Raw genomic sequence first — 18,907 nt, 5'->3', positions numbered from 1 at the left:
CAGCCACCCTCAGCTCCTGCATCACCTCAGGGCTGCCCCAGTGCCCCACAGACACCCCCTTTATGTCCAGTGGACACTGCTCAATGTCCCCGGCCCCTCCAGCCCCTCTGTCACCTTAGAGCCAGGCGGGGCTCCGCAGTGGCCCCCGCCACGCCTGATGCCCTACTGTCCCCCCCTCAATGCAAGCAGACCCCTGCAGTGCCCCGGGACAGACCCCTGGAGGCCGTGGACCCGCCCTGATGCCCCTTGGGCTCTCCCTCCCGAAGCCAGGCAGCCAGTCCCCAACGCCACTCGGACCCACCCCCCGCCCGACGCCACATGCAAACCCTCTGATACCCCACAAACCCATCACTCCCTGATGCCCTGTGGGCAGTCCCCAAGCCTCTATGGACCCTCCCCAGTGCCTCGCGGACACCCCCCGATGCCCCACAGACACCGCCCCGATACACCACGGACCCTCCCTGCCTCCCCCAGCCCCGCTCCGCGCGGAGCCCCGTCGGGGGCGGCCCCATCCCCGCCCCGTCCCGCCCCGTCCCGTCCCGCGAGTGGCGGTGAGTCACGGCGGGCGGGGGCTGCCGGCGCGGCGGCGCTCGGGGCCGGGCACGGTGGGCACCTCCGAGCCATGGCCCCGGCGCTCCTCCCGCTCCGCTGGCTCCTGCTGCTGCTGGTCCACGGTGAGCGTGCGGCGGGCGTGCGTGGGTCCCCGGCAGGGCAGGCAGCCCGCAGGCAGCCATGCTCTGCTGCCGGGACAGGCGTGAAGTTTTGGGGCGCAGGGCAAAAGCCCGGCTCCCCGGGGGTCTTCTGCCGTGGGGCAGGGTTGGAGGTACCGGTTGGAGGGGGGCTGCTTTTCCTCGCGGGAATCAGAGGGACGCGTGGGAAGTGGCACAGGAGGGGATGCGCAAGGCAGGAGCTGGTTGTGGGGTGGCTTTTTGGGACGGGTGACAGCTCGGCAAGGTTTAGGCTGCCTCGTCTGCCAGGCTGAGCCCCGGGGCCACCGGGGGACCAGGCGGGCACCGCTGGAGTCACTCGAGGGCGAAGGATGGAGAGAGGGGCTCCAAGGACCAGGCTCGCCTCCCTCGGCCGGCTCCGCTCGCAGCCGGGGCCCCCACGGGGCCGTGGCAGAGCGATGCTTTCGGTGACCTCGGCCCCCTGCCCCGCCGTGTCCCGCCCCCCCCCCGCAGATGGGGTGCCTGCCGTTATGTAAAGGCCCCTCGGCGAGGAGGCTCCTGCCGACGAGGGGAAGTTTATCACCAGCAGCCTGCGGTGTGCCGGCGGGGGGAACCGGTGACTCAGCCGGCCGAGGGGGTGGTGACGAGGCTCCTGGCTCCCGCCCGGGCGCCGTGGGCGAGGGCCGCCAGGCACCCGCACACGGAGAGCCATGCTCTGCCGCCGCCTCGCCGGGGGCTCGGATGGCCCCATCTAACCCGGGAGCACGGGCACGGCTGCGGTGCCAGCTCCCAGCTGGGGGCTCCTAGGGAAGGCGAAGGGTTTATCGGAGAAATGTCTCCCTTCTGACATCAAAGAAAGAGGATGGGAGGAGGGCTGAGCCAGCCCAGACACCAGCCGTTCTCCAAAACACAACTCTGGGCAGCCGCCAGACTCCAAGTCACAAACTGTGGCATCAAGACAGGGAGCTGAAAAACCTCTGTCTTTATTTGCACACCAGAGTCTCAGTGTCATTTTCCAGCCTTGAAGGGACCCGCTTGCCCATGGGTGATGTTGAGTGCCCTGTGGGCACCGGGGCTGGGGGGCTGGAGCTTTCCTTGAGCCTGTCAGGGAGTTGGGTTCCCAGCAGGTGTTTCAGGACTTGCTGCTTTGTCTCTTCCCCCCACCTTCATGTTGGCCACTTCCGTTATCCTCTGACTTGGTTGGTTTGGGGCATCCGGGCTCAAAGCCCTCTAACTTTTCCCAGAAGCCACTGCCAGGCTGGAGGAGAAGCTCACCCATGTTGAGAAGTATGAGACAGTGACGCTGCGCAAGGTGCTGGCACCTCGGGGGAGGAGGGACCTCTCTGCACCACCGGTGAGTAGCGTTGCTTCCCAAATACCAGCTTGGCACAGCCGCCCTTGCTGTCTTGCAGGGAGTCTGGAGGGGTGTTGCAGTCAGCAGAGACCCTTGGCCCACCTCTGGGCTCTGAGCTGGACGCCCTTGGCCCACCACTGGGCTTAGAACCAGACCTCCTTAGCCCTGTGTTGGAAGAAGGACCTGGTGCATGTTTTCTTGCATTATTTCCATCCCAGAGGATGGAGATCTTGGAGTAGTTGATCAGATCAGCTTTCCTGGGCTGCTTTGGGTCAAAACAGGAACTGCCAATAGCAGGGTGGACTCTTGGAAAAGGGAGGCTGCTTTCTTCTTTGGAGACACTACCCAGGAGTGCCACCTCTTGCAGCCTTGCAGTGATCTTGTGACATCTGGTCTTTGCTTAAGGAGGGATTTGCAAAACCTCATTGAGCTGTAAGCACTTTTCTTGCTGTGTTTGCTGAAGTTGGGTTTTTTTCATCCTTTGGGACAGGGAAATAAGAATCAGAAAGTTGCAGAAACCCACATGAAAGAAAGCCAGTGTTATTTTTCTTGGGAAACCTTGTAATTTGGGGGAAGGAGTGGGGTTTGACTCAGTAGTTTTCAGTGCTCGGGGTTGACGTCCATAGGATGATGGCCTTGACCTCAAAGATGCTTTCTTCATTGCCTTAAAGTGAAATTCAGGCAAATACATGGATTAATTTTCTAGGACTGAGAAGCACTGACTTTAGCACCTGATGAGATGGAGGGGCTAGAGACATTTATTTCCTAGTAAACTCTTCGTACAGCACATTCAGCTGTGATTCAAACCCTTTCTAATAAACTAGCTTCATAAACACTCCCTGAAAGCATCTGTTTTCTCTGCTCTAGAAACCTAAACTTGTCCACGAGATAAACATTCCCCAGGCTATTTAGAGACACCATCTGTGCCGGGCGTGCCGGGCGGCTCTGCACTGATCCCCTCAGAAAGGGGAGCTCACTCATCTCAAGGTCCCTCTGCTTTCCATGGCATGGGAGAAGACACCTGCCTTGAGCTGTGTACTTATGGAGCAGCCATGGGTGGTGTCTGCCAGGTGGCACCTGGATTTGGTCTTGGATTGGGCAGTTCTTGGACCTCCCAAAGCTGCTGTGTTGAGGCTATGAGGTCTCCTGCCTTTCAAGCCATTCTCTTCTTCAACAGAAGTTGGGTTTGTTTTCCCAGTAACCTTGGTGAGGAAGAGGTTCTCAGCAAGGCTTGACCACCAACAAGCCCCTCTTTGAAGTGGAGACAGGTAGCTGGATGGGCGTTTTCTGCTCCAGCTCCTCGTGTGGCTTTGCATTAGCAATGTCTGGCTGGGATGGGCATGGGCGAAGAGCTGGTTCCTGGGTCAGAGCAGTTGGGATACATGGGGTTGGTCCAGCAAAGTACCTGCCAGGTGAGGTTTGAAGCAGACCAGCTCCCCTCCGGCTTTGCTTAAATCAAAATGCTTAGCCCTGCAGATGGGGTGGAGACCTGGGTCCTGCAGCACAGGATCTCCTTGGATGCCAGCCTTCCCACAGGCTATGGTCATCTTTGAAGGGACATGACAACAGCATGTGGTAAACCTGGGTTCTTCATGGACAGGGTCCTGAAAAAAGAGCAAGAAGGGCCTTCAGAAAGATTTACAGTTACATGCAAGTGACATCTCTCTCATCTCCATACTCCAGCATTTCAAAGCGCTATATTGAAACAGGAGAGTTGGTTTCCAGCCGGTGTAAGACCCGGTGTTGCAAGCTGCTGACTTCTCCCCCAGCACACCCGTGCTCACACACCCCTGCTGATCTCCTCCACTGCATCTCAGAGCCAGTTGATGCAGAGAGGCAAGTCCTTTGCCTGGGTGGAGACAGCCAAGCTCCTGCTAGCCCAGCCTGGGACTCTGCAGGAAGCAGCAGGACGTTGCAGAGCGAGCAGTGAGGCCGGATGGAGCAGGAGCAAGGGATGGTGGTGGCCCAGCAACCCACTACCTTTTCCTCCTCTCTTTGTGCTGCAGCTCCGCTGATACATGGCATGGTGCAATGAGCCCCATCCCTACTATCCTAGCGAGACCCATCCCCTCTTCCGGCCCAGGGATGAAATACCCCGTGCTGGGGTGGGACAGTGGTATCACATCCCAATCCTCTGCCAGCTCTCCGGATTTCTTAAGAAGACCGACTGGAAGAAATCCCTTCTCTCCGTGTGTTCTGGCCGCGGCTCTGCTTTGCTTGCTCAGCACGGTCACAGGGTTAGCAAGGCTTGGGCAGGGGCAGGGCTGAGCTGCCGGCGCTTTCAAAGCCTTCCCATCCGGAGCCCTTGCAAAGCCCGTGCTAATAAGGAAGGGAGTGATTCAGAGAAGCTTTATCAGGACTTTTTTTTTTTTTAACTTGCCCTGCGGTTGTCTCCAAGAGACAGTCCCTGACCCACTACCCCCTTCCAAGTGCTTTCCTGCCATTTCTTAAGACCACTTCTGGCTCCAGCACTGCCAACAATAACAAAGCATCTCTTTGTGGGCGGACGTGGGACAGGATGGCCACATCAGGCGGGAGACGCTGTTCATAGAAGAAGAATTTGCCAGGGACCCATGAGCACGCCTGCAAGCCGGCGGTGCGCCCGCCTCCACCCAGGGCTGCCTGGACACCCAGCAGGCTTGTTGCAACCTGCTCGGCATGCAGAGAGGATGTTTCATGGCCAGCAGCCCGTTGCTTCAGATTGGAAATGCAAACTGGGTCCAACTGAGGGTGACTGAGTGACGGGCAAACCCTCTTACGTGGCCCCACCAGTGTTGGGTCAGCAGGACTTTCTGCTCAGCCCCAGCTCTCACCAGGTTGCAGATCTTCCCTCCGGGAACGCTGGGCCGTGGTATGACGTGGTGCTGCCATCCTCCGTGGGGAGAAGCTGCACACTTCATCCAGGAGGAATGCTGGCCCTGTGGGCGACGCTTGCTTTGCCTTTTGCTCAGCTCTCCACCCCGGCATCCTGTAAGAGCTGAGGATGTGCCCTCAGGAGAGGTCTCAGTGCTGCGGTGGTGGCTGAGGAGGTCCCTGGTGCCAAGGGTGCAGCCTGGTACAGGGCACCATGCAAGGGATCATTGTCTCTCTCAGTGTCCCCAGTGGGACAGAGCCTCTGAAGGTCTGTGGCCCAACCTCTGCAGATAGAGATCACAAGACAACCCAGAGGGAAACATTTCTTCTGGAGGGACATCTCCATCCTGGGGGTTCAGGGCTCGGCTGGGCTGAGCCACAGCCACCTTGACCCACCCACAGTGACTAGAGGTTGGACTTGAGGTCCCTTCCACCAGCACTAGGGTCACGCTCAGGGGATCTGGCACATGGTAACACTGAAATCTACTGTCAGTAGCAGATGAGAACCAAGAGAAGGCTATTCTCTAACCGTGATGTTGCGCGTTAGATCAGTCAGAGGTAAAGAAGTCTCTGCTGGTGAGAGCCGTTGGGCCCTGGGGATCTTTGTGGTTCAGCCCATGAGTAAGTGCTGAACTCAGTCTCCAAAAAAGGAGCTTTGTGATTGATGAGTAGGAAACCTCAGTTTCTGGCACAGCCATCTGCAGCCATGTGTCAGACACGGGAAACCAGACTTTGCTGACTCTGTTTCATTGCTGGTGACCTGTTCTTTATCTCAGGATGTGCCAGGGATTTGCGTTATTGCTCACATATTTGCTGGGGAATTTGCTTTCTTTCTGCTCTTCTGATTTCCTGTGTCTTTGCTGGATGCCTCCAGGGTGAGCTGCCAAGCTCCCCATCCCACAGCTGCCTTCTAGTGGGGCACATGCAGACCCCATCCCCTTTCTGGACAGGTCTTCTCTTCTGTAGCTCTTGTTTCTGGGGACTGTGGGTCTGTGATGTTGTCTACCTATCTTATCTTTCATGCAGAGCACCTACCCGGACCGTGTCCTCTACAGCGTCCGTGCTGAAGGCAGGGACTACATCCTGTGGCTGGAGAAGAACAAGTGAGTGCGGGTGGGCACGGTGGCATGGCTGGGGGGAACGCTCACTTCCCACCCTTGCTGTGAACTTCAATTCTCCAAGGTCCAGCATCACTGCACCGGCGATCTGAGCCCTTGGCCCCCACCCTCGCTAGCAAAATATCACATTTTCTTTTCCCTCCTTGACAAACCTACCTGGGGAGGTCATGGGCCCACCATACCCAACCTGACCAAACTCATCCCCAAAGCTTTCCATCCACTCCCCAAAACTGGGGTCACTTCTGACGCCCCTTTCCCATCCTGCAGGGACCTGCTGGGGCAGCACTACACCGAGACGCACTACTCGGCCGATGGCACGGAGATCACGGAGGAGCCGGACGTTCAGGTATGGGGCTGGCTCTGGGGAGAGCAGGTTTCCCACTCCCGCGCGGTCCTGCTGTGCCGACAGCTGGTGCAGGCGCCCTTTACACCTCTCCTCTCTCGCGGCGGCAGGACCACTGCTTTTATCAGGGCCACGTGCAAGGGTACGCCGGCTCAGCAGCGAGCATCAGCACCTGCGGCGGGCTCAGGTAGGACCTCCAACTCCCCCGCGGCACTGCGGCCGGCCGCCTGGACGTGGTGCCGGCCGTGGTGAGCCGGTGTGGCCAAGCCCCGGCCAGCCAGAGCTGTGCCAATGGAGGGAGAGCTCAGCTCTTCCCCGAGGAAGGGAAGACGAGATCCCTTTTCCTGCTGGCGGTGGGAGTGCTGACCCCCGGCTCAGCGCCCAGCAGGAAAGTTGCGCGGCATTTTGCAGCTAAGCCCCGCTGGCTTTGGGGTTTGACTCATGGCGCGGGATGAGACTGGAAACCTGAGCACGACAGGAGGTCCGGGCAGGAGTGCCCTCCCCGGGCAGCAAGGCACAGCTAGTTCCGGATCCGTCCTCTCTTCCCAGGGCCGACCGGTCCAAACTCACTCCGAGTGCTGCCGCCGGCGGCACAAGGCTGCGTTCACGGCGATGAACCGGCTTGTGAGCAGCCAGCATGTCTGGGCGCCATGCCGAGCTCCTAGAGCCGGTGGCCGAGCGCCCTTCCAAAAGGAGCGGGAAGCAGACGGTGCATCAGGCCAGCTGCATGGCCCACCGGCTGCTGGCTGTGCTGCCGCTCGTTCCTCAAAAGCTGCCTTGGGTCTACCTTCATTTAACGTCAGAAAGCGTCCTCGCAGTGTAACCCAAGCCTCCGAGTCCATGCAAGCTTGCTCAGTTTGCCGTGGAAGATTCGTACTCTGCTGTTCTTTTTCTTTTAAAATCATCTGGCAGCCAGACACTGCAGAAGAGAGAAGAAGGGGTCCTTCGCAGGGGCATGTGTGAGGGGGACAGGTGGTTCCTGGAGCACCGAGGGACCTGCAAACAACTGTTTGCAGGGGAAACATCTGCTGGAGCTGCATGGCAGCCATCTCCTCACTTTGAGAGCAGGGGTTGTATCTGCAGAGACCTTGGCTTGCACAGCTTATGCCTGCATGGGACACTTGATATCCTTCTATAGTAGGAGGACAAGATGTGCAAGGGCAGGACAGGCGACAAGGACGACACGGACAGGGCACATGGCACACCTTACAGAAAGCATCTTGAAGGCCAGAGCTGCTCAGCAGAAATGCTGAGCCTGGCAGTGCTGGGCAGTTCTCCTTGCTGAGCCCTGGGACATTTCTGCTGCCCAAATTACAGGAAAAAAACTCCCCTTGCCACGGATAACATGCCATGGTTTGCTCCCTCCCAGCCTAGCAGTTTCCAGCTCCCTAACAGTCCCTTTGTTCAACTGGTGCTTCTGCAGCCTCTGAAAGCAAATGCTGTGGACGTATTTCCTAATTGCTCCCCGTGTCCTGGCATGCCTCAGGTCAGCTCAGTCCTGCAGGACCTCCTTGATGTGCTCTTGGGCCAGGTGAAGTTGCAGGGAAGATGCATCCAGCCTGCTGGGGCTTTTCATTGAGTGTGGTTTTATGCCACATGGCCAGAAGGACCTGACTGTCACATCCTGCTAGTGGCCTGTAGCCCATCCAAGCTGCCTGTGGGAACCATGAATGGGTAGGGTGGTTTCCTAGCTGGGATTTGACAGCTGTATTTTGTACCACAGGCACTTGCGGGCGTGCATGTAGGGTCTGTCCATGTCCTGCTGGATATCTCCTCAACCTGACGCCTGCCCTCTCTCTTGGCAGTGGGTTTTTCCGAGTGAATGAGACCACCTTCCTGCTGGAGCCCCTGGAGCAGGATGCGGCTGGCCAGCACGCAGTGTACAGAGCAGCTCATCTGCGGGGGAAGCGTGGCACGTGCCGAGAGTCTGGTGCCACCCTGGAATATGACCACGAGCCGAAAATTCCTGCAGCCATGAAGCTCTACAGATGGGTTAAGGATTGCTTTGCTTCTCCTTCCTGTGGTTGAGTTTGCAAGAGCCTAGGTCCTGTGAAGTCCAGGAGAGGAGTGGGGCCACACTGCATCTTTTGGAGATGCTCCTCTCCCACGGGTTGTTGGTTGGGTACCCAAACATGAATTACTCCCAGTGTCCTAGCTCCTAGTGGGAACAAGTCCTCAGATCCTGTATCACTAGCAGGAGCACGCTCCTACCTCTTGAGCTCCGTGATGCCCTCTCTCATGCTTTATCCGAGTAGCAGACTTTTGTTTTCCCTTGTGTGTCGGAAGATCTCGAACACACCCAGCAACGTAACATCAGAAAGCAGAGCTAGAAGACCTGCTAGCCTTGAATAACACTGGAAGATGCCCCAGGATCCAACACATCCCACAGGAGTCAACTGCAGGTCTCAGCAAGCTGCAGAGCTGAGCCTGTCTTTGCACTCACTCACTTTCCTCTTCCCTTCCAGAAATCATCTCCATTACAAAAAGGTCCCCGATACGTGGAGTTGGTCCTGGTGGTGGACAATGAGGAGGTAAGCGGGGAAGGGGACGAGCCGGTGCCTGCGTTTTCGCTGTCATCAACTTCAGTGAAGAGGTTGAAGCCCGCCTGGAAATCTCTCTGTGTCCTTCCCATAGTTCAGGAAACACAAGGACTTGCGCACAGTGCAGAACCGCATGAAGGAAATAGTGAACCACGTTGACAAGGTGAGCCCAGGGGTCTGGATCTGCCCTCCCTGCTCCCACACATGCCCTGCAGTGCCAGCATGGGCATGAACGTGGTGGAGGAGAGCTTGGCATGGGTGGGGGTGATGGAGCTGGACCCGATCTCAAGCCCGTAGGTGGGCTGCCACAGGGTGACCAACTCCCTTGGCCAGTGGGGTGTGCAAAGTGGACATGTCAAGCTGCTCAGCCCTGGTCCTCAGGACCATGGGATGGCAGCCTCCCAGCTCTCTCATAAGGGAAGGGGGGAGAAATTTCTCCTCATAACCCCCGGGAGCACGTCCCACAGCCACTCTCAAGCTGGAGTGGGTGCTAACAAGGGGAGGGTGATGGATGCAGTGCACCAAAGGAGGGTTTCTGTTTGCCTTGCTTCAGCCTCACTCTTTGGTCAGCAGCATGGGAGCAGCATCCCGGCCGCCATCAGCCAAGAGGGAGCCCAGGGGTCCTGGGGTCACCTGGGGGACCCTGTATATGTGGTCGCCCCAGCTTGTGTTATTTATTGAGGGCATGACAAAGCTGATACTGCACAGTGAGGTGGGGTCCTGAGCTTGGTTGCGGTTCTCCAGGGAAGGTGGGACCTTCCCTCTACTTGTGCAACTCAAATCCAAACGCTCCCTCCGGGCTGTCTCCTGCCCCAGCTTTATCAGCCTCTTCATCTGCGCGTGGCCTTGATCGGCTTGGAGGTGTGGAGCCACAAGGACAAAATCGTAGTCAGTCCCAACCCAGAGGTGACGCTGGACAACTTCCTCCACTGGCGGGAGGCAGAGCTGCTGCGTAGGAAGCCACATGACAATGCCCAGCTGATCACGTAAGGACGGGGGACCACCACCTCACCATCCTTGCAGCCATCCTGCCACCCAGGCTGCGTGGCCATGGTGGTATCTCAATCCCACAGGGGCATAGACTTCCACGGCACAACCGTAGGGCTCGCCAAGAAGCTTGTGATGTGCAGCAGGGACTCGGGCGGTGTCAACCAGGTGGGTCCCACTGCCTGGGCATGCACCGGGAGGAGCAGCAGTCCCATGGTCTGGACTCCCTTCATTATATTTTCCAAAGAGGGTCTCACTTCCACTGGTCTCCAGCTGTCCCCCTCCACAGGCTTAGGGCTGGATCTCGTTCCTGGCATATCCGACCCTTGAGTGACTGAGGCCCAGAGAAGTGTTGGGGCCGCAGGGGAATGGTAGCTGTGGAAACCCACCTGGGTGCCTGCAGAGGGCTCTGGTATACCTCCAGCTCCGTGGACACAGGGCTTCTCCCACCACCTGTGAGGGGGCTGGGGCTTGGTTTACAATTGCTCCTCAGCCATCCTGGCTGTGCTCCTCATCCCTCTCCAGGGAGGGCATCCTCTGCTGGAACGGGAGAGGTCGGCTGTCCAGAACCACCACAAAGCATCATTTCACGGTAGCCGCTATATCTAAGCTCACTTACACCCTTGAGAGCCCAGTCTGGAGGTCTTCAGGGGCTCTGAGGCCAAGTCCAGCTTTTGTCTTCCTTTACCTTGGCATGGCAGCATTAGGGAATGAATTGCAGACAGCAGCGTAGACCTGGCACTGAGCAATTGAAGAGCCCAGTGGGCCCCAGGGAGATGCTTGTGGAGAGCATTTGAACCATACTGCACTTCTTGTCCCACAGGACCACAGCATGAATCCTATCGGTGCTGCGTCCACCATGGCTCACGAGATGGGGCACAACCTGGGGATGTCTCATGATGAAGATGTTGCCGGCTGCCGCTGTCCTGTCCCCAAAGCTGATGGAGGATGTGTCATGGCAGCGAGCGTTGGGTGAGTGAAGGAGAGAGAGGAATATCCCCAGGCAGCAAATATCTTGAGGTGTAGTCCCACACTGTCCTGATGGGGTGAGGCCTGTGAGATGGTCAGGGTGGTCCACCTCAGATGTCTGGGTGGACACTTCACTTGAAGCTACACTTCAAAGGTCATGTTGGTGGCCCTCCAGCTTCTCCCTGGACTGGTGGGTGTGAGGGCCCTCAGGCTCTCATCTCTGCTCATGACTACCTGTTTTTGTGCCCCTTCAGCTTGGTTTATCCCAAGCTCTTCAGCCTCTGCAGCGAGCAGGACATGTGGCAGTTCCTCGGGGACCCCAGGACCAGCTGCCTGCTGAACGTCCCCAGGGCGGATGATCTGTACGGTGGGCCGGTGTGCGGGAACCAGTTTGTGGAGCGGGGAGAGCAGTGCGACTGCGGCACACCAGAGGTAGGGACGCTCTCTGTGAGCCCAGGAAGGAGGGTGGGCAGCAGGGACCTGAGAACCGTCATTCAGACTTGGAAAAGGTTGTGCAAGCCTCTTCCCTGGACATTGTGCTTTGCAACACTCATCTTCCTTATGTTCCTGATGCTTCTGCTGAAAAATAACTTGTGGGGGATATTCATTCCCTTGGATGTATGTCCCCCCTTCATGTGGCTGGCTGTGATTTTAGCAGGAGCATGCCTAGGAAAGATGGACTAGCGTAGTCTCCAGAGATGTGATCCAAAGAGGAGAACATCATGGCACGTTGTCCTTTCAAGAATTGTGCTCAGCTTTTCCTCATCCCTTGCATTGCAGGGGGAGATTTGAGACAAACGGCCAGGCAATGCCTCCGGGATAAATCCCTGGGTCACAGCCCTGAGACCTAGAGGGATGCTCCCCCGATGCAGAGAGCACAGAGATCCTCCTGTTTTCTCCTTCCTGGAGGTGTGCAAAGGGTGCTACCAGAGAGCAGGGGCCCAGGTCAGGCCTCATCTTCTGATAAATCTCTTCTGGTCCTTTGGTTTGGTGTTAGTAATGAGGGTAAAGAGGTGGCAGGAATGGTTCCCACCTGGGATGATGCTGTGGTTTTGCTAGATGGTTCAGCCCATGGCGGCTATGCTGTCGTTGGCACCTGGTGATGTGGCAACTGAGTCCCCCCAGAAAGGAAGGAAAGAATCTTTTGGGGGGCTTTCGGGAGGGTTTCAGTCCCTCCCTGTCTTGCAGGAGTGCTCCGATCGCTGCTGTAACGCCACCACTTGCCAGCTGAGAGAAGGAGCCGAGTGCGCCCGGGGGGACTGCTGCCAGGGCTGCAAGGTACTGCCGCCGCGGGGGGACCAGCTTGGCGGGGAAGGGGCTGGCAGGCGCACACCCCTGCCCCAGGCTCCTTGGGGCTTCCCGGCAGAGGCGAGCTGTGTCTATAGTCCCCACTGGAGAGCCTGAAGGACCTCTATAGCAGCCTGCCCAGAGCCAAACGCACTCAGTGGTTTGGGGGGAAGCACGTTTTCCATTTGGTGCTCTCACTACATGGACAGTCAGCATCTTGGGTGGGAAGCAGCTGGGAAGGTGAAGCAGCCTCTGTTTCTGGCATCCTGGAGACCAGGTCCCCTGGCTCTGTTAGGTTAGGTGCAGGATGAAAGGTGTTGAAGAACAATGATGTTCAGAAGAGATCAGTGTGGCCCATTCCTGTTTTGGGAAGCCAACCTGCCTCTTCAGCTCCACTTGTCTGAGAGAAAGTTATGTGCATTGGTTCCTGCACACAGGCATCAGAAATGTCTTGATGTGACGAGACAGAGCTGGAGGAGGGCCCTGGGCAAGTCCAGACTAAACGCAAAGCACAAGGTTTTGCCCTCAGGGAGAGACTTAACTATGGGAAGAGCCAGTCCAAGGCCTGATCATGTCTCCGTCCCGTGCATTAGCTCAGTCAATGGCAAATGTCTTTGTGCCAGAGCAGCACAAGCTGCCGTGTCTGGCTCTGTGGGGTGCTGGGAGGTGTTTTGAAGACCAGGGTGCTGCCAGGCTGTGGTGCCTGCATGGGTCTGGGGATGCGAGAGCATTGAGGTGGTGCCGACATCCCCTTTTCTATGCAGGTGAAGGCTGCTGGGGCACTCTGCCGGGCCAGCAAGAACGACTGCGACCTGCCCGAGCACTGCACTGGCCTCAGCGCTGAGTGCCCAGAGGACGTCTTCCAGGAGAATGGCATCTCCTGTCAGAACGGCAACGGCTACTGCTACAATGGGGCCTGCCCCTCGCACAGTGAGCAGTGCCGCACGCTCTGGGGTGCAGGTAGCTACTCCCCCACCCTGCTCAATCCCCTGGCCCCATGTGCTGGGTGATGTGCCTGGAGCCCCAGCTCCTTGGGCCAGGGCATTGCTCGCTGTGGTCCCCTCCTGCATCCCTAGCTGGCGTGCTATGGCTGCTGACCCTAACGCATGGCCACTGGTGCCAGCGCTGCCAGCTTGCTGTGGGCTCTGGCTCTGCGTGACCCTTTCCCTGTATCCCACAGAGGCCCAGGTGGCTCCCGATGTCTGCTTTAAGCACAACAGTGAGCAACACCTTCACCTTCACTGCCTCACTGAGTATGGGAAGCGGCCCTGCAGCCCCAAGTAAGGAGCTGGGGAGGGATGTGGGGGTGGTGTCCATGTCCGGTGACAGCAGTGCGGGGCCGAGCAAAGCTCCCCAGCCCCGTGCCACCCCTGCCACTGGTGCTCATGGCTGCTTCTCCTGCAGGGATGTGAAGTGTGGCACGCTGCTGTGCCTGAGCGACAACGCCAGCCCCATCCTCGGTGGTGGCTCCTACTCCCTCTTCTTCGGCCGCTTCAAGTGCAAAGCGGTCATCAACAGCAACGATGCCAACGAGGTGGTGGCCAAGCTGAGGCTGGTGCCCACTGGCGCCAAGTGCGGAGAGGACATGGTGAGCACGCTGGCAGCTTGCTGGGCTGGCAGAGGAGGGGTGACTGCTGGCTGCAGGGACCTGGGGCAGCCTCAGAGCCCCCCTGCCTGCCCACAGGTCTGCTACGCTGGGCGCTGCCAGAACCTCCTGGTCTACGGCAACAAGAACTGCTCGGCCAAGTGCAACAACCATGGGGTATGCTGTGGGACAGTCCTCTTCCAGAGCAGCTGTGGGGCCAGGGCAGCGGTGGGGCCAGGCACCTATAGCATGCCTCACCACCCTGATGCTTTCCTCCCTCACCTCAGGTGTGCAACCACAAGCGGGAATGTCACTGTGAGCCGGGCTGGGCAGCACCTTTCTGCGAGCAAAAGATTTCAGGGATGGCAGCAGGTACGTATGTGGCTGGCACCAGCTCCCTCGGCCGGCGCATGTGCCGGGGAGGGGACCTGGGGCGGGGGTCGGTGCCCTGCTGCAGCGCTGGTGGGCAACACTCCATCCCCATGGGGCATCCCCAGCATGGGGGTGCCCGTCCCAACACCGACCGGGTCTCCACAGGGAGCAGCAGCCTGGTCTTGGCAGCTGTGCTGGCCGTGCTGGCGCTCTCCGGCATCCTGCTCGGCAGCGGAGCTGTGCTCCTCAGAGCCAGGGGCACGAGGCACTTCCAGAAAGGGTAATTCCCCTCTCCTCTAATTCCTACTCTCCCCACAGTAGGGCTGAGCTACAGCCACACAGGCTGAGCTTGGGGTGCCCACACAGCCCTCCATCATCCCTGCGCCCCACAGGAGGACCTCCGGTGGGCCTACTGCTGGCCTTGCCAACCCGCTCTTCCAGGAGGGTGGCCGGACGCGACCCCTCCGCCGCCAGCTGTCCCGCCATGACATTGGCCACCCCAACCTGCTCAGCAGCACAGCAGCTCCACGGGACGCCTGGCCCCTCGGGCCCTGCTGCCCAGGCCCGCAGGTAAGGGAGTTGAGCGGAGCCCCAGCATGGGGCAGCCTTTGTGGCGCGGGCAGGAAGGCGGCCTCTCACCCCATATTTTACTGATGCTGCAGCTGCCGGCACCGGTCCCCTGGCAGGTAACCACCCCTCCAAATGCCACCGCTGCGTCATGGCGGGGTGGCCTGTCTTCCCCGCAGCCTGGGGCTGCTCTCAAACATCCCCCCCTGCCTCCCCCAGTCTGACCAGCCCCAGATGTGTGGGGCGTGTCTATGGGGTGGCCCAGGTGACTTGGAGGGAAGGCGCTTCCTCTGCCCCCTGTCCCCCTCTGGGTCCCCCCCTTGGCACCCAGGCGAGGCACTTGGGTCTCTCCTCTCCTCCCGCCAGGCGAAGCCAAAGCCGCCGCTGCCACCCAGCAAGCCTCTCCCGGCACTGAAGAGCAAAGCACCGTGCCATGGCGAGGGGCCGCCAGGACCGGCCCTCTCTTGCCCCCCGCTGACACCCCCCTCGGTCTGTCAGCGGGGTGTCCCCCCAAAGGTGGCCCTGAAGCCGCCCCTGGCCAGGAGGTGACCAAGGATGCTCCGTCTGCCAGCGCTGCTGAAGAGCTGCCGGCTCTGGCGCTTGGGTGGCACAGCTGGGGAGCCACCACTCACTTCCACCCTTACTTGAATCGCTTGCCAGACCCTCCCTGGGAGGGCATCGGTGTTTACAGATATTTGACTCGTGCCTTAACAGACTTCGTAGCCTCACAGCTGGCCCAGGGAGAGCCGTCAGCTGGGGCTTTGTGATACAAGGAGCAGGGATGACGCCAGCTCTGGTTTTGAGGCCAGCCCCAAGTTGGCCCAGGCTCTCCTGCACCCTGGGATCTGCTGCCTTCCCTCCCGACGTCCTGAATGTGTCCTGCTCCTCCTGCCCCTTCCCTGCTGGGGCTGCGTCAAGGAGCTCCCGGCATTGCCTGCCGGGCTCCTCACTGGGGCAGGAAGAGCACTGCACCGCAGGGACCCTGCCCTGGGGACAGTCACACAAGGAGGTCTCACCAGGCTTTGGCAGGTCCAAGCCCAGCTTGGCCTCCCTGCAGGCCTTTTATCTCTGAAATTATCACTCAAGTTACTGTTCTCCTGAAAGGGAAGTTCCTGGGAGCCTTTTTACTGCAACCATTAACTTATGACCCCTATGTTACCATTTTGAGCCATCTGTCATGAAACCAGGTGTCCCCATTTTTGACATAATGTAGGTTGAATGCTTTTATACCAATAAAGACTGAAGGTAGTGGTGTCACAGGGTGTCTCTCAGCAGAAGCGGGCAGCACAGGCAGCAAGGCAGGAGGGTGGCAGTGAACTGCCCAGGACCAAGGGTGGATCTGGCATGGGTGGAGCCAGGGGGGGAAGAAGGGCTTGAGCTGAGCTCCCAAATCCAGTGTCAGAGCCATGGGGGCCAAACGGCAGTGCTTCTTACCAGCCACATGAAGCGAGTCGCTGTGACCCCCAGTACACAGCACTGCTGGCCCCCAGCTACCAAAACTACCAAAACCAAAGACTGGCCACTGTGACTCCCACCACCAGCTTGGCTCCCATCATTCTGGTCCAAGACAAGCATTCAATGCTTGCAGGCAACATCAGTGCTCAAGGACCAGCCCACAGTTCCCAGGGGCTATGCCTGCTTGGGAAATGCTCCCATACCAACCGCATGTGAGCAACGGGGCAGCTCAGGTGAGGGGCAGCAGGGCTCAGCTCCCACCACGAACTTTGGAGGATGATAGCAGAAGCACAGCAGGACTGTAAGTGCTGCTGCTCAGCACCATCCTGTGGTTTTCTTTGAGCCCAGGCTGCTCATGGGCCTCCTAGGGTGCCAGTCCCCGCAGCTGGGGACATGCAACTAGATGCAGTGTTACTGCAGCGTAAGAGGCATGGGTGTCCCCCCTCCACGTGCCTACAGTGGCACCGGCCCCCAGGACACATGCAACCACCAAGGAAATGGTAACAAAATAGTTTTATTCTTCTTTATCAAAAGAAGTTAACACTGTGCATGTAAACTTGAACCTGTGTATCGTGTTTCCTTAAAGAAGGTACAGATCCAGTGGCAGGCCCCTTTAGTCACACGAGCGCACAGGCCTTTTGAACGGAGAGAAGAAACAGTTCAAACCCACCTTCCCAGTTGCACCCATGTCCCTGCTCCACAGCTCCCAGCTCAGAGAGAAGCAAAGCCCAGACTGGGGTGTTTAAAGCCATGGCGATACACTCCTCTTGCACACCTACTCAGGCTTCTGAAGCAGTGGCTAGGGAAAACGGAGAGGGATGGAGGAGGCTTTTTGCAGAAGGCACCAAACATCACACACACATTGCTGCAGCACTTCAAACCACAGGAGCATCCCCAGGCGTGCCTCAGACCACGCACGTAGGAGGTGGCTGATGCATATACAAACACAGCAGGACAACATACAGCCAGAGTGACAGCCACTAATGGCAAAGCCATGCATCTGCCTGGACAGCGGCAGAGAGGTCCAGCAAGGCTCAGATCCAAAGGGAAGATGCCCTTCCTGCAGTGGCCTGGAAGGCTTTCCTGCTCCCTGCACTGGGATCTCGCTCTCATCGCTGCAGGAGAGCTGTGAGCTGCCTGGTTATTGCTTCTAGTGGTTCCCCTCGTGCCCTTACTTCTTGTCATCTCCAGGCTGGCAGAACGTACCCTGTCCACCCAGGGTTTGGGTTTTGATGCCCAGGATTTGATGCCAGCACTGGGTAGTGCCCAACCCCAGTGAGTACTACATGGAGACAAAGTCTGCATCTCCACCAGGAGTGCTTCTGTTCCAAAAAGCCTGTCTTTGTCTCAAAATTCAACCAAAGTGGCTGCTGCAAGCCAGCAACACCAAGGAGGTGGAGGGTCAAAGAGGTGTGACTCTACTGGCTCCTCAAAGCCCTTCCCACAAGAGAAATGGGACCTTGCAAGTCAAACAGTACTTCCAAGAGACATTTCAAACACCACAGCTAGGAAACACGCTGCCATCCCCTCTGCCCTGGTACCACTCCTGTGGGGAAGGTACTGCAGGGTCTCACGGGGATAATGCTGTGCCTGCCCACTCTCCTGCCATCAGCCATGGGTTTCAGCTCTGTCCAGCCTGCTGGCTGAGCTGCCTTCAGCATGACACACAGATGTCCTTCCTGCTCCTCTGCCCACCAGTGTCCTTCGAAGGCTGCTCTTCACCAGGAGGGCACTGTTTGCCCACCTTCAGCAGGTGAAGACATGAGCACCCCCATGCAAAACCTCAGCTTAGTGCTTCCCAGCCTGGGATCTGGAACGCACATGGCTGTGCCACAACCCTTGTGTGCCAGGTGTCTTAACAGCAAAAACTGGAGAAACCTCTCCTCCTGGCAACAGCAGTACCCTCCCTCTCATCCTGAGAGTATGAGGAACCACGCTCACCCATGACATCCCTGGAAGCTGGGATTGGTGCTCAGCACCTTCAGCTGGCCTGGGGAAGGGTCCCGGTCCCCAGCTCCTGTCACGGCTGGGTTTGAAGAGGAGCTGGTATCCTGGAGCAGAGCACCAACTGGGCCCTGGGAATTTGCAGACAGATGGAGGAAAGACCACCTGAAACTGCTGCGAAGTCCCACAGTCACGTATTACCCAAGCAGGCCAGCAGCAGGAGAGGCAGGGTCAACGCATCCCTGCTCTGCCCCAGAGATGGAGGAGAAGCAGCCAGGACAGGGGCTGAGACAGTGTAAGGCACTGTATGCTACCAAACTTCCTTGAGGAGAGACACTGCCATCCTCCGAGTCGAGCCACACAGGATAGCAAAGCAGCACTGGAAAGCCTGAAGCCCACACAACTCCTTGGGAGAAATTAGCGAAAGTGAAGTTCAGGCCATTTGTTCTGGGTTGAATGTTTCACCAAGGCAAAACCTAAGCATGTTCTGCCCCTTGTCATGACGCTGCAGCTGGTGCCAGAGACAGAAGACCTCAATGCCAGCACCAACTGGCCTGTCGGCACCAACCGGCCCATCCGGTGAACTGCACCAGGGACGAGTGCTGCACAGGGCTGCACTCGAGGGGACAGGAAAGCAGGATGAAGGTACAGATAACCCAGGCTGGCAGAGGAGTGGCAGTCTCTGAACATGTAGTGAGTTCAGAGGTAGGCAATGCTGCGGTGCTACCAGCTGGGGAATGGCATTCCAGCTCAAGCTCTTGCCAGTTGCTTCCCCAGCCATCATCTCCTGGGATCGCTGCAGAACACGATGAGAAACTGGTCCTAGAAACAACCACGTCCTCACAGGCAAAGGGGAGGACAGAAG

At 58.4% G+C, this 18,907-nt stretch overlaps 1 protein-coding gene across 1 annotated transcript; it reads left to right on the top strand.

Moving 5' to 3' along the window:
• Positions 1 to 622: 622 nt before the first annotated feature.
• ADAM8 (ADAM metallopeptidase domain 8) lies at positions 623 to 15,192 on the top strand (the record flags this gene model as incomplete). Its single annotated transcript, XM_082002171.1, has 21 exons — positions 623 to 674; positions 1,913 to 2,022; positions 5,902 to 5,978; positions 6,261 to 6,339; positions 6,447 to 6,523; positions 8,142 to 8,328; positions 8,802 to 8,867; positions 8,971 to 9,039; positions 9,693 to 9,862; positions 9,950 to 10,031; positions 10,687 to 10,835; positions 11,087 to 11,264; positions 12,021 to 12,110; positions 12,884 to 13,079; positions 13,300 to 13,399; positions 13,524 to 13,707; positions 13,804 to 13,881; positions 13,992 to 14,076; positions 14,242 to 14,356; positions 14,469 to 14,646; positions 15,010 to 15,192. The coding sequence occupies 21 exons, from the start codon at positions 623 to 625 to the stop codon at positions 15,190 to 15,192; spliced, it is 2,505 nt and encodes an 834-aa protein (XP_081858297.1).
• Between the last annotated feature and the right edge of the window lie 3,715 nt (positions 15,193 to 18,907).

The sequence above is a fragment of the Phaethon aethereus genome (genome assembly GCF_964289735.1).
Source record: "Phaethon aethereus genome assembly, chromosome: 7".
NCBI lineage: Eukaryota > Metazoa > Chordata > Aves > Phaethontiformes > Phaethontidae > Phaethon > Phaethon aethereus.
The sequence above is the reverse complement of the archived record's forward strand: the minus strand, read 5'-3'. Positions and strand labels throughout refer to the sequence as shown.